Source organism: Petaurus breviceps, unplaced genomic scaffold (genome assembly GCF_028583685.1).
Source record: "Petaurus breviceps papuanus isolate PSGF00001 unplaced genomic scaffold, PetGlider_PUasm1.0 90633, whole genome shotgun sequence".
NCBI lineage: Eukaryota > Metazoa > Chordata > Mammalia > Diprotodontia > Petauridae > Petaurus > Petaurus breviceps.
The window spans coordinates 423,736-439,625 of record NW_027187293.1 but is presented as its reverse complement, the minus strand read 5'-3'; the positions used below and the strand labels follow the sequence as shown (position 1 = coordinate 439,625).

The following is a 15,890-nucleotide window of genomic DNA, read 5'->3' as shown; positions in this document are numbered from 1 at the left end:
TTTATAGCTGCTTTAACTTTACAGTGATATCCCCTAGTTTTGTCCATTTACAGAATTTTTAGAGTAAACATAGAAATCACAAAAAAAAATTATGCAGTCATTATTTTTGTCTAGGGTATACAGAGTTCTCATACCAAATGAATGAGAAGAATGATAGCTAATATTATACTCAGTCCAAATATAGCTAACCTATGTGATTTTTACCTTAGAAAACATCAGAAAATGAGAATAACAGTTTGCCTGACCTATTTGATCTTGTTCCCATCTTTAATGATCAATCCCAATACATTCATCATTTAGAGGCAGAAGTGAAGTTTTGCAAGGTAAGTTTGGGGTTTGTTTTTTTAGATTTTTAAAACCTAATAAAGTCAAATTGATTTTTTAAAAATTTAAATATGTACTTATATTACATTTTCATTGAATTTATCTTTTCCCAAAACTTGTCCTGACCTCTAGCTTCTTTCTTTATTGTGATGGCATTATTTTTTCTCTCAGTCATACAAATTTTTAGCCTTATCTTTGACCCTTTCCTCTCCCTTCCCTGAAACTGTTGTCTTATAGACTTGTGATATTGTTTTTAATTAACACTACCATATCCAATCAGTTGCTAAACTCTGTCATTTCTATTTATGCAAAAATTTTATCTGTTTCTTCTTTGCTATTCCTGCTGCAACTACCTTAGTTCAGGCCCTCATTACTTCTTACTTGGACCATTTTGATTGCCTCTTATCTGAAGAAGTTACTCCTTCTAACAGAAGTAGAGAAAGTATATCAATATGAAGTAATAGGAAATATGATTGAACAGAGGGCTAGCTCAGATATAATAACAAGAAGTAGCCATTTGTAGAAGGGATATGAAGGCACAAAGGTGATATTTGTTAAATGCTAATCACAGAATCTGAGCTGGAATGAACTGCTGTGGCCATCCATTGTGTACTTGAACCAATCAATACATGGGGAAATCTTTTAACATCTTTGACAATCATCCAGCCTATACTTTAACATCTCCCATAATGATGAACCCAGCATATTTATCCAGGCAGACCATTTCACTTCGAGACAGCTTTAAATTGTTAGGAAGCTTTTCCCTAAATTGATTCTTAGTCTACCTTTTTGTGATTTTACTCATTGGTCTTAGTTTTTCCCTCAGGATTAAATCCTTCTTGAATATGACATCCTTCAGATATTTCAAAACACTTGTCCATAATGTCTTCCCTTAAATATTTTATTTTATTTTCAGTCTTCACCAGAAGTCATCTTCAATTTCTTTAGCCTGTCTGTAGCCCCCTTGCCCTCTCATACCTCTTCCTTTGGATGTATACTAATTTGTCAATATAGTTGCTAAAAGCGTAGCACCTGGAAGTATAGACAGTGCTCTAGATCTTACTGGGACAAGACAAATAAATCAAGTCTCTCTCTTTGGACACCATATCTCTAATAATTTAGCCTAAGATCACATCCATATACTAATGAAATCTCAGGTCCAAATTTCCTTCTCTTGTTCTCCCCTCCTCTATCTCCCCATCACCTTCTCTAGCCTCCCCCCACTCATTCTTTCCCCTCTACCCCTTTTCTCACATCCTCCCCCTCTTCCTGTATGTGTATATGTGGGTATGTATAAGGGAAGGTGCTGTGTTATGCTGTTGGCTCACATGGGACTTGTGGAAAACAAAGACCCAAAGGTTTGGGGGTGAGGTTTGAGGGGTTGGGTGGGGGCACAAAATATTGTTGAACTAATCTTTTTCCCATCCTGTATACTAAATACAGAAAAAATTTCTAGTGTAAACATTAGGTCCATTAGTGTGCCCTTGAGTACTTCTCTGCAAAATCAATTGAAAGAACATGGAAATATTTCCTAACTCCCACTCCCAGATTGTATGATAATACCTTTGAACTTTTCTTGGGTCATTTGATGATAAAGAATAACCATGAACTCTGGATCAGGATTCATTCTATGCTGTATAGTTTATAGAAGCAAATAACTCTAACTGATAACATTTTAACTTCTCCTAAGTATTTATCATATTCAAATTTGTATCTTTTCTTTTTGTTTTATCATGCCACTGGATATGAAAACGTGTTCAAGATGGAGACAATTCATTTTTTTCTTTTCCTCTAGAATGTAACAGTATACTCTGTAGTAGGTATTCATAAACATTTACTGAATAAACTAGCAATTCTAAATTGTATTATTCTAATGTTCTTATCCTGTAAGTACAAAGAAAACCTGAGACTTTTGTGTGTACTCCCTCTTTAAGGACTCTTCCTTGAATCTACTCCAACTGTTTCTTTTTCCCCTTTTTGGAGGGCAGTTGGGGTTAAGTGACTTGCCCAAGGTCACACAGCTTGTTTTTGTGTTAAGTGTCTGAGGTTGGATTTGAACTCAGGTTCTCCTGACTCCAGGGCCAGTGCTCTATTCACTGCATCCCCTAGCTGCTTCCTCCTCTAGCTATTTTTGTGTTTGTACCTGTGATGGGACCTGGGACCTGAATTTTCCTTGGCGTCTTGCCTGAGGCATCAGATCCATCCTAGCCCACCTAGATACTCAATAGTCCTTTCACTGTGCCTCTCTGATCCATCTAAGACCACTTAACCCCTTTCACTGTTTGTACCTGGGCCCCCCAAGCTATTTACTATTCCTTAATCCCTATCAATCTTCATACAGTATTTTTTTGCATTAAAGTATCATTCTCACCCCCATCAAGGTGCAGATTTCCTAGGAATCTGTCCAGGATACTGATATTACAATAAACCTTGACTGAAGGAAGGCTAGGGTGGTATGATTATTTCTAGGCAGACCCCCCCCTATACCCTTACTAAAGGGTTTCCAGCACCCCAAACCACAACCTCCCATTTTTCTTTTTGTTGATTTATTTAACAAGGTGAAATCAGTCAGTTATAATTTGTTAATATGCCTGTTTTGTTTTTGTTTTTTTTTCAGAAAATTAAACCTTCTTTCAGACTTTGTTAGTCTTTTTCCTATTTTCTGATGACAAATCCTTTTGCCTGCTTCCTAATAACTGTTCTTTAGTAGGATAGGATTGAAGAATAGTCAAATCCACAAGTAGCTAAGAAAAGAATACCACCAATCTAAATAATACTTGCAATCTCAATTCTTTTATCTGAGTTGTAATGCTTATGTAAATTATGAACACCTAGGAGACCAGAGTAGTTCTTTATGTTGCTCTAAGCACCCTGGCATTCTGCTGGGAAAAGGTGGCTGTTTAGTAGTTTAAGCATGCATGTGCTTTTGTTGCTTTCTGTAGGAAGAATTATCTGGAATGAAGGAAAGAATACATGTAGTTGTACTTGAAAATGAAAAGCTTCAGGAAGAATTGAAATCCGTATCAGCAGAGCAGAAAATGATGCATTCTTCTGTGAGTAATTTTTTTTTTACTCTTTTTTTTCTAATTTGTTTGTTTGCTTTTAGTTTACAAGATTCAATTCCACAATTCCTTGAGTTTCAAATTTTCTCTCCCTCCCTCCCCTCCCCCCCATCACAGTATACAATCAAGTATAGGATCTGCAAATACTTTCACTTTAGACATTAGTCAGGTTATAAAGACGGATTGTATCAGATGGAATGAAAAATGGTAAAGAGGAAACAAAACCAAACAAGCAAAAGAAAAAGATCAGGTAGTTTGCTTCAATCTGGATTCAAACTCAGTTCTTTCTAGTTCTTTCTCAGGATGTAGACATCTCTCTCCATGATGAGTCTTTTGGGATTGACTTATATCACTGCATTGCTGAGAAGAGTCCAGTCTATCAAAGTTGGTCATCACACATACGTTGTGTCTGTAATTGTATACAAATTTCTCCTGGCTCTACTCTTCTCACGCAGAATCAGTTCGTATATGCCTCTCTAGGTAAATATGAAGTCCATCTGCTCCTCGTTTCTTATAGCACAATAGTAATTTTTTTTTCTTAATGTAAAGTGTAACCAGAGCGGGGCATAGACACTTTTTCAGAGTTGAACAGTGCAACCATTGCTTGGAACTTTGGCTCTGTCTACTTGATTAAATCATGGCATTAATTGGGCATGGTTTAATTGGGTCAAGCTACTACAGTTCTTTGCTGTTCTGGGACTGAGCTTATACATGGTGGCAGAAGACTCTCCAAAATTTCAGAGAGATCTGAATAGACCTGAGCACAGACCAGCAACAAGAGACCTAAAAGCAGACTTTGGTCCTTGGTGAGAGGTGCAGCCCTGTGCATCCACACTCCTTCTCACTGATTGTTCCCAGCCCTTAGCCTGAGAGCTAAAACAGCCCTGAGAGGTAGTGGCATTAGCAGCCAAATAGTTCCTGGCTTTGGGAATAACTTGGCCCCAGGAGAGAAAGAAACAACATGGCCTTGTTGATATCCACAAGTGAAAGAGTAGTGAAACTTCCTGGCCCCAACTATCTGTAGAGAAGAAGACAGTACTAATGCGTCTCTGGAACTGTAGGATCAAACAGTAGCTGAGCCACAATGTGATCCTTATCTACTACTGAGTTACTTGGACTTTGCAGAACTTATAGGAAGGGAACTGTCTCTCCAACCACCCCAAGTGCCAGGTTACTTTGGGAGGAGCCCCACACACATAGGAATATTGCTATAAGTTTTATGGATCTTCAGGACCTGGGGGAGGGTGGCTGGAAGGTTTAAGCATTGACTCTTGAACAGCCCTGCATGTTTTCTTTCCACAAGGAAGCCAAGCTCCAAGAGCTTCTACTTTCCTTGTCGCCAGTGGGGGGAGAGAGAATTGATCTTGAGGAGAGCCAGGCTTCTGCCTTTGTGGAGAACAAGGAGGAAAAGTAAAGAGGAAGGTCAAAAGGGAATGAGACTCCAGGAAATCTGTGGCTTGATTATCTGGTGTAGTAATGCTAATCAAATTGGCTCATCTGCTTCCAGTCAGGTCCCTTCTCACTAGACTGTAGGAACCCTTCTCTTGAGGATGTGACCATCTTACCTCCTGCATTTCAATCTTTTGCTGTATATGAAGGTCATGATGTTGAGGTTTAGGGTTAGGGGTGGTTGAGACCCCAAAATACCAATGCTGAATTAATTCGAGTTCAGTCTTCTCTCAGCCAAAGTAAAGCCAAGTTTATAAAAGATTAGCCATAATGGGTAGACTCTTAAGGAACCTAAATATATGTGAAGCTTGTATTGACAATCAGGCCAGAATAATCTGACACAGAATGAATCTGTGCTAGATAATTCTCAGCCCTGGCATGGAGGCAAGATAGAGAAAGATTGTGGGAGGATTCAGGGGTGGTCTGAGAGGAGGGATTTGGGGAAGGTCTAGAGAAGGACTCTAAGGAGTATCTTTGATGGAACTGAGGTCAGACTCCAGTAATGAGATTAAGGGTGGGAAATAGCAGAAGGCTACCTGGAGATGACAGACTAGGCTAGTTTAAGGGTTACAGATTTGGGTATAGATATTTTGATAGGATCAGGGGTGAAAAGTAGCTGGACAATGGAGGGCTAGGCTAGGTTAAGAGTAACAAAGATTTGGGCCTAGCTATAATGAAAGGCTTATGGCCTCAGGCAAATGCCTCATCAAGTGTGAAGATTCAATTAGAGTTCAAGGGGTTTCCCAGAGCCTGCACCCCTCAATGAGATGATAAATTTAAATCTGGAAAGGACCTGATACAAGGAGTGAAAAGCCAGGCATAGTCTGACATGGACCCTGGATTTTGGAAATAGATTTCACAATTTTCTGAGGAAGGATATGAAGGTTCTCATACACTGAAATTCTACAGGGGAAGTTACCATAGGAAGAATGAGAAACTCAAGAAAGAAATTCTGTTGACACAGAGGGAGATGATTCCAATAAAGGGGAAAAATGAGAATTATTTGAAGAAACCAATGTGGATATACAGAGAACTCATCTATCAGCTTAGATTTTTATAAGATATGTACAAAAGATGCAAGTTAGGACAGGTAACAAAATGGAAACATGAGTGAATATTTTTTAAAAATTAATTTTTAGTTTTCAACATTCATTACCATAAGATTTTGAGTTCCAGATTTTCTCCCCATCTCTTTCTTCCCCCCCACCCTAACATGACATGGATTCTGATTACTCCTTCCCCCACTCTTCCCTGCCTTCTATCACCCCGTCCTGATACCCTTCCCTTTTATTTTCTTGTAGGGCAAAATTGATTGCTATACCCCATTGCCTGTATATCTTATTTCCCAGTTGCATGTAAAAACAGTTTTTAGCATTTGTTTTTAAAACTTTTGAGTTCCAAATTCTATCCCTTCTTCCCTCCCCACCCACCCTCATTGAGAAGGCCAGCAATTTGATATAGGTTATACTTGTGTAGTTATATGAAACACTTCCATAATAGTCATGTAGTGAAAGACCAACTATATTTCCTTCCATCCTGTCCTGCTCCCTCATTTTTTTCTATTCTCTCTTTTAACTCTGTCCCATTTTAAAAGTGTTTGCTTCTGATTACCCCCTCCCCCAATCTGTCCTCCCTTGTTTCATCCCCCTCTCCTTATCCCCTTCCCTTCTACTTTCCTGTAGAGTAAGATACCCAATTAAGTGTGTATATTATTTCCTCCTTAAGCCAAATTCGATGAAAGTAAGGTTCACTCATTCACTTTTACCCTTCTCCTCTTCCCCTCCATTGTAAAAGCTTTTTATTGCCTTTTATGTGAGATAATTTACCCTGTTCTCTCTCTCCCTTTCTCCTCCCAATATATCTCTCTCTCACCCTTTAATTTTATTAGAGTTACAGATATCATCTGTCCATGTAGGAATGTTAGCAGTTCATTTTTAATAAGTCCCTCATCATTTCTTTTTCCTGTTTACCTTTTCATGCTTCTCTTGATTCTTGTATTTGAAAGTCAAATTTTCTAATTAGCTCTGGTCTTTTCATCAAGAATGTGGTGGCGTGTTCTGTTTCATTGAATATCCATATTTTCCCCTGAAGTATTATACTTGGTTTTGCTGGTAGGTGATTCTTGGTTTTAATTCTAGCTCCTTTGACTTCTGGAATATCATTTTCCAAGTCTTCCAATCCCTTAATATAGAAACTGCTAGGTCTCCAGTTATTCTGATTGTATTTCCACAATACTCAAATTGTTTCTTTCTGGCTGCTTGCAATTATTTTTTCCCTTGACCTGGAAACGCTGGAATTTGGCTAAAATATTCCTAAGAGTTTTCCTTTGGGGATGTCTTTCAAGAGGTGATCAGTAGATTCTTTCTATTTCTGTTTTACTCTCTGGTTCTAGAATATCACGGCGTGGCATCAAAGATGATATCTAGGTTCTTTTTTTGATCATGACTTTCAGGCAGTCTAATAATTTTGAAGTTATCTTTCTTGGATCTATTATCCAGGTCAGTGGTTTTTCCAATGAGATACTTCGCATTGTCTTCTACTTTTCTATTCTTTTGGTTCTGTTTTATAATTTCTTGATTTCTCATAAAGTCATTAGCTTCCAGTTGCTCCATTCTAATTTTTAAGGAATTCTTTTCTTCAGTAGGCTTTTGGACCTCCTTTTCCATATGGTCAGTTCTGCTTTTTAAGGCATTCTTCTCCTCAATGGCTTTTTGAACCTCTTTTGCAATTTGTGTTAGTCTATTTTTTAAGGTGTTATTTTCTTCAGTATTTCTTTGGGTCTCCTTTAGCAAGCCATTAAATAATTTTTCATTTTTTTCTTGTATCACTCTCATTTCTGTTTCCAGTTTTTCCTCCACTTCTCTTACTTGATTTTCAAAGTCCTTTTTGAGCTCTTCAGTGGCCTGTGACCAATACATATTTTTCTCGTAGTCTTTTGATTTAGGAGCTTTGACTTTGTTGTCTTCTTCTAGTTGTATGTTTTGATCTTCTTTGTCACCAAAGTAAGATTCTATAGTCTGAGGTTTGGGTTTTTAAAATTCTGTTTGCTCATTTTCCCAGCCAAATATTTAACTTTTTAGCTCTGTCAAGTTAGGACTCTGCTTCCTGTGGATGTGGGTGTACTGTCCCAAGCTTCAAGGATTTTGTGCAGCTGTTTTCAGAGATATTTCTAGAGAATTGTAAATTTTCAGTTCTTCCAAGGTGGTATGATCAAAGGAGAGGTGTTTACTCCTTTCTTGGCCTGTGCTGTGGTCTGTGCGTGGCCACAAGCATTCTTTTCTGCCTTGGAACTGTGAGGAGGATTCCCTCTCCACTGCCACCACAAGCTCTGACATGCTAGCATTCCTCCTTACCCTAGGACTGCCACCCAGGACTACAACCAAGATACAAGCAGGGCAAAGCAAGAAATTCCTGCCTCAGTGCCAGAAAAAGAGATCCCTTCAATCCCTCTCTGATCAGTTACTCAATTCTCCAACTCTCTGTGGTCCCAGAGCTCTGGAAGCAGCCACTGCTACCACCGCCACCACCATCTCTGCCTCCCCAGGGCTGAGACTGGATTGTGCTCCTCTCTTACCCAGGTTGGACAGTTTTTCCCACTGACATTCTAAGTTGTCTTTGGCGTTTGTGGGTTGAGAAGTCTGGAAACTGCCACTGCCATTGATTCAGTCCCCTGAGACCTACTCCAACCCTGTCTGTGCCAGTGTGGCCCATGCTGGACTGTGCTCTGCTTCCAGCCTGGTGTGATAGACCTTTCCTGTCAACCTTTCAGGTTTTTTTTCCTTTTTTTTTAAATCTAAACAGGATCTGTGATTTTATTGGTCTAGGGAATTCTAGGAAGCAAATACCCTCTACCAGTGCAGGTTGACAATTTCTTTATAACATATAGATTTAGAGATTTCCTGGATCACTGAGATAGCAAATGACTTTTCTAGGTCATACAACCAATGTGTCAGAGACAACACTTGAACCACCTAGGTCTTCCTGACTTTGAAGAAACTCTCTCCACTATGTCAAGCAGTGTCTGTCTGTCTGTCTGTGTCTGTCATACATATACATGCATACTTGGTATACTTGATAGATTTTAGCAAAGCATTTGATAAAGTATCCATACTATTCTTGTCAAGAAGATGGAAATGTTAACTAGGCAGTAATATAATTAAATAGACTTGGGTTTGTTGAACAACTAGTCATAGTTAATGACTATTTATTGTTAACCTCTTTGCAGGAGTTAGGTCTACCATGGAGTGTTTCCAGGATTTGTGTTTGGTCCTGCACAATTTAATATTTTTACCAATGATAGTGTATAAAGGCATGAATGGCATGCTTATGAGATTTGCAAATGACACAAAACTGAAAGTAACAGTTGAGAGAGTGCAAAAAGATCTTTACAAGTTATGATAGGCTGAATATAATAAGGTGACATTCAGTAGGACTAAAGGTCAAGTTTTATACTTGTGTTTTAAAAAAACAACTTCACATGTATAGAAGGATCAGATAGATAGGGGGAAAAAATCGGGGTTTTGTTGTGGACTTGCAAGATTGTTAGAGGAGTGGCTAGGTGGCTCAGTGAATAGAGCACAGGTTCAAATCCAGCCTCAGAGATTTAACACTTGCTAGCTGTGTGACCTTGGGCAAGTCACTTAACCCCAATTGCCCTGCCTTCTCCCCTCTAAAAAGAAAAAAAAAATTGTATGATGTTGAAGACAAAAAGAATTGCAATTCTAGATTTATGAGGGACACCCTTCCAGAAACAAGGAGGTCTGATCAACCATCAGTACTCTGACCTCGGAGGACTACATCTGCAGTGTTGTGTTGAGCTCTGGATACTTCAGTTTAAGAAAGACTTCAGTAAACTTAAGAGCATGGAGAGGGAAGGAAGCCAGGATGATAAAGAGCCTTGAGGCCATGTCACATGAGGATAGGTTGAAGGAATTAGGAGGGCTTAACTAGGAAAAGAGAAGATTCAAGGGGGTAGGCTAATTGTTTTGAAAGATCCTGGTCATGTGATGGAGAAATTAGATTTGTTCTCTTTGGCTACAGAAAGCAGGACTTGGCAGTCAGTGGAAACTACAAGGATTTATATTTAGTTTTGATGTTAAGGAAGCCTTCCTAATTAAGTGGAGTGGGCTATCTCTAGAGTGGATTAGTTCTTCCTTTTTTGACGTCTTGAAGCAGAAGCTAAATGGCTTCTTACCTAGAACATTACAGGAAGGATTCATTTTGGGTACGTCTTAGATTAAGTGGCTTCTCTTAAGATCTTTGATTAGAGGTCATTTACTCCAGCGTCCCCATTTTGCAGATGAAGAAACTTTGAGATGTTGAGTGACTCACTTAAATTCACACAGATGGCAAAGTAAGAATTGGAACCTTGACCCTTTGAGTCCAAACTTAGTATTTTTTTTCCCCATATTCTACCTTCTTTTTCCAAGGAAGAAGTCAGTTGTAAATCAAAGATTCCTGTCTTATTCATAAAAGACATCTGCCACCTCAGTCTGTGTTGGAAACTACATTCATTCTGTGAAACCCAGTATATTAGTTGAAGATTAGTAAAAGTAGAAATGTTATTTGCAATCCCCTTTCTACTACCAATTAGTCCGAAGGTAACTGGGTGTCAGTTGTTAATTTAAGACTTTGCTAAGGATGCCTGAAAGACAAACTCCTAACAGATGGCATACTACCTCATTAGCTCTGAATCCCTGGTGTCAAACTCAAAAAGAAAGAATCCCTATAGATAGCAATATTGACTTAGCTACAAATGAACACTTTCAGTGTTCTGTTGTATTTTTATCTGCTTTGTTAAACATTTCTGAATTATAAACAATTCTAAATTGGTTTTGCCTATACCTGGAATTTTGTGAACCAGGCTTGAGCGTGAGTTTGACACCTCTGATCAAAACAAGCTTCAAAGTATGCCTTTTACCTTACCTACTAGGGAAAGAAGAATAGGAACCAGAAAACTGAAGTATTAGGAAGGAACTCCTCTCATGGCTTCAAGTTATACTAAGATTTAGTATTGACTTTATGGCAGTTCGAGAAAGCAAACTTTTGTTAAATTAAAGAATACTAGTATGTAGCTCACCAACAGAATACTGGACCAGAAGTAAAGGGATCTGAGTTTTTCCCTAGACCTTTCAGTGACTATCTGTGTAACCTTCTATAACTTCTTTAATAGATCTGGACCTCAGTTTCTTCATCTGTCAAATGGGGAGGTGGTGGCCTAGATGATTTCTAAATTCCCTTTCATTCAGTTCTCAAGTTTTATGACTATGATACAGAGTTTCTAGGTGGATTTTGAAATACCAAAATAGCAGCCTTAAAAAAATAACAAACAGTACTACAGTTCTTGCCATCTGGCAAAACATTACTTTACCCCCTACTTGTTGACTGTAACACGTAGCCCATCAAAGGCTTTCTCAATTTTTGTGGAAGCTTTCTGTGTGATGATTCTGAAATATTTTAGTTGCAGATATCTTTGATACCTTTGTTTTAAAATAAAATATTATGGTCATTAGTTAATTTAAGTAGTTTAAATAAATCAGTGACTTTTGAAAGAGGATAGAACATTATTTAGGCTTTTCTTCTTGTTTTGGGGTCTGGAACTATTCTTCTTTTAGTGGAACTATTCTTTTAGAATGATTTCTGAAGGTATCATTTGTAACCCTGAAGATATATCATTTAAATCTGCCATTCACAAGAAGGAACTTGTAGTGGTCATTCCTAATTATAAAATAGATGATTTTTTTTTCAGTTTCTTTTCCTCAGCAGTCATTTTTAATTTATGGTCAATTGTTAAATTATTTTTTTACTTATGATTTTTTTTTCTTTTCTTGAATATATACATATATCCACGCTGTTGATAGGTAAAATTTCAGTTGTTTTAGATTTTGAATACCAAATTTGAAAAAAAAAATTCACATGAAATATATTTAAAACAAGCTTACTTTAAAAGAAACTCTTTTTTTCCCCTTTTTCCTTTCTAAATATATACTTATCTAAACATGACTGAATTATTCATAGTTTCAGCAGCCATGTAATGGCATAGCAGTTAAAGCTGGCAAGTGAGTTAATTTGGGAAGTAAGATGAGAAAGGAAATGAGGCAGATAAATGAAGAAGTAAGCAAGACAAAAGGGGAAGGAAGTGATGGCGAACTGTTTCTTTTCACACAGACATATGAGTATTGGTTTTAAAAAATGTACACATGGGTTTAATTTCAGAAAGATATATAGAAAAGCAGATATATGCATGTCTGTCTTATCTTTTTGGTATATTGATGATTATATTCTTCAGTGATTTAACATATGGTATATACATTTAAAAATTAAGCTGTTATATCACTAAATCTTTATTCTACCTAATTTCTCTGTTTCTCTGTTGCTATTTCTCTATTAGTTGTAATAATTTAGTAGATTTTCTGGGTATTTCTGGGTATATACATGTACACACAGCACTCTACTTGGTGTTTTTATTTTAAAAGCAAAGCAAAATAAAACCTCTTAGAATTCCTTTCATTTGAATGGGTCAATAACGATTATATTTAGACCTCTATTAATATTTTATTATTTTAAGTATTGACAAAACTATTGGCTGTTATGAATACATAGTTTTTCATCCTTACTTTCTATAAAATAGCATAAAAATGATATAGTTACTGAGCTTATCTCATTCTGAATGAAAGTAGCTGCTTTTCTTTTCAGGCCTTGACTTGAGTTTATGTTAATTAACAGTACATGACTTAAAGGATTTCCATCTCCTTATTTCATTATGATGAATTATAATCCTGTTTTTTTAGCTGTAGTTGAATCTGACTGATTATTTTAAAATAAGTCAATTTGAAAAATAGTAGGACTAGTCAGGATTTGGGCTCTGATGACAGATCTTTTGGAAATAATGTTTTCTCTATCCCAAGATGAGGAATTGAAGTAGAAATTTACTAGAGGTTATTATGGGCGTGTTATACATTTGAAATAGTTGTAGATATGCCAACTTGATCATTTAAATGTGTATTTTTTAAGTAGAAAATTTCCCAGGCACCTCCCATGACTGCCTTTAAAAAGGTTTTCAATAGTCACTCCGACTTAAACTTCATTATATTTATACTTATTTACTTAGAAAAACTAGTTCTTCTGAAAATATGTGTGTGTGAATTTTTTAATTGAAGGGATAGGCTAAGGTATGGCTTTTTTTTTCTTTTTGGAGGGCAGTTGGGGTTAAGTGACTTGCCCAAAGTCACATGGCTAGTAAGTGTGTCAAGTGTCTGAGGCCAAATTTGAACTCGGGTCCTCCTGACTCCAGGGCCAGAGCTCTATTCACTGCATAAGCTATGTCTTTCTTGAAGCCTATACTTACCTAGCAGTCATCTAAGAGTTTATACCAGAGGTCTGCAACCAATGACAATAAAGCCAAACATCATTTTCTTGTCCCCAGCTTGAAAGAATTGAGTCTGAGCTGACATCATGGGAATCAGAGCCAACAGGGTAGACCTCTGATAGATTTAGGGGTGAGAATGTATGCCCTAACCATAGCCTCTCTCTGGTGCTGGATTTAAATGCCTCCTTCATTCTCCCATTCTGATTTATATCGTTCCCCCCCCATAGCAACAACAACAACCAGAAACCCGCCATTTTACTACTCTGCAGTGAACGAATGCCATACTTTGGTATCAAGCTGTGCCATGATATAGTGGCATCCTCAGGGACTGACTTCCAGTCCCCAACTTCTTGACTTGAGTCACTGAATCAACATTCAAGCCTGTAACCCAAATCCTCTGCCCTGCTTCACCAGTTTTATATAAGGAAAGCATCAATGCCTCATCTCTCTGTAACAAATGCCCAGATCCCAGGCCTCTCTCCAACAGGACCAGAGCATCTGCCACCAGATTTTGCACATGCTGGACTCCACCAGGACCAGAACCTTAGAAAAATGACTTCTTGCCCCCAGGACCTCTTCTAGGAGTAGGGTCTCTGACATTACAATCAATCAGGAGCTCAGGACACATGCTCTGTTTGCAGGAAATCATATGATTAAGCAGCATCCCTTGCCACCTTGGGATGGGGTGCATGAACTGGTGCCAAATATGAGTTCAGTCAGGTCTCTGGGGAACCAGTTGCCAGGTATTTATAGACCCAAATGCCCAACTTTGATTCCCTTTTCCCCTGGTGCTTAAGAGAAACTTAATTGCCATTGTCCTTTGTTATTTCAGGGCCTTTGAGGACAGGAGACCTAGTCAAAGGTTACTGCTTCCCAATCCAATGTCTATAAAACCCTACTTCTCCCCATAATTGAGTCTAACTGTGAATAGATTAAAAATCCCATCTCTTGCGACTTCTTCCCATTCCATCATCTCCTTCTACAATAATGCTACCCTCTCTCAATTTCCCAGCCTACTCTACATGGGGATTTCAGCTTAGATATTGATGTCCTCTTGAACACTCTCATCTCCCAGGGAAACAACATCTTCGGATTTCATGACTTATACCTTTGTTTCCCCTTGCCCACACACACGGATGGCCATACTCTTGATCTTCTAACATTACCTATAAATGTTTGATTTCTGTGATGTTTGTCTCTGAAATCCCTTTGCAGATGAAAACCTTTTGTCCTTCCTTTTCTGACCTACCTCTTTCCTGTTCACTGTTATTTAAAGCCCTTCACAATTTGGCTTGTTTATCATTCCAAGCTTATTTCACATCATTTCTCCTTTATATAATCTATAAGCATGTTATATGTTTGAAAGAGTTGTATATATACCCTCCCTTCACATTCTCTCTGAAAATATGTTAGGTAAAATGTTATTCCCCATTAAAATGTAAACTTCGTGGGTATGGATTTTTGGCTTTATCTTTGCTTTTCTAAATTTAGCATCTTGCCCTACCTTTGAACTCTTGAACTGGAGTATATAGCCTACATACAACACAGAGCTCATCAGAGCTGTTAGCTTTCATTAAAATGATTTTTTTTCAAACTGTAAATTTTTGTAAAATGCTATATTTTCCAGGCACTGAGGAAAAAAATGTCTAGAGATTTCTGTTCTCTTTCCCCAACTATAGTGTCTGCAAATTAGGAGAAACTACACTATTGATTTCTTGAAATTTAAAAAAATTTAGCCCATAAATCTCCTAGTATATAGACCTAAAATTATGATTTACCAGCATATATACGTGTGCATGTGTGTATATGTATACACATGCATGTGTATATATATATACATATACATATATATGTGTGTGTGTGTGTATGTGTGTGTTTTCTTTTTTAAAAATAAAGTCAAATATTAAAATATCAGTTTGACTTGGAACTTTGATTGTAATACATGACTACTTTTTATTCAGGGAAATCCTCAAAATTCTTGTGTAAAGCCAGTTGATGATTTAAGAACGTGTCAAGGTGGCAAATCACATGTTACTTCAAATGACATAGAACAGGTGAAATCAACCACTCACAATCTGGAAAAATGGCAACTAGAACTTGTAAGTAATCAAACACTTTTGATTTTCATGTCTCATTTTTTAATTTCTTTTTTTGTTCACTAGGTTATCAAAGTGTAGCCATTTATGTTTGATCAAATATGTAGGATTGGAAATACTTTCATTTCCTGCCATAATTTATTGCTCATTTCTAGAGTAGTAGTAAATTGGGGAGGCTAGGTGGCATAGTGAATAGAGCACTGGCTCTGGAGTCAGGAGGACCTGAGTTCAAATATGGCCTCAGACTCTTGACACACTTAGTAGCCATGTGACTTTGGGCAAGTCACTTAACTGTAATTGCCCTCCAAAAAAAAAAAGAGTAGTAGTCAATACTTTTCCCTGATCTCTTACAATATTTATTGTCTCTTCTAATTTTAAGATATGATAAAAGTGAAAGAAGCAGCAGGCTGTTTTATTCATTGGTTTCAGTGCCACCAAAAATGGAATACTCTACAAAAAACTGAGCAATGATCTTTATTATTTAATAAAATTATTATTAAAGGAGATATAGTTTTTTATTTTAATAAGTAGATACTGATTACAGTGAAACAAAAATCTTACATATGATATTAGTTAATAAATACACTAGGA

The 15,890-nt window shown here is 37.3% G+C and overlaps 1 protein-coding gene across 4 annotated transcripts in view; it reads left to right on the top strand.

Annotated features, from left to right (window-relative positions):
• The first annotated feature begins 209 nt into the window (after positions 1–209).
• Positions 210–15,890, top strand: part of SDCCAG8 (SHH signaling and ciliogenesis regulator SDCCAG8) — a 270,183-nt gene continuing 254,502 nt past the window's right edge. For all 4 annotated transcript variants that reach the window (XM_069064466.1, XM_069064464.1, XM_069064463.1 and 1 more), the window contains exons 1-3: positions 210–323; positions 3,267–3,377; positions 15,165–15,302. In XM_069064466.1, the coding sequence (XP_068920567.1) occupies positions 3,282–3,377; positions 15,165–15,302 (234 nt within the window). In that variant the 5' untranslated portion in view covers positions 210–323; positions 3,267–3,281. The remainder of the gene's footprint in view (positions 324–3,266; positions 3,378–15,164; positions 15,303–15,890) is intronic.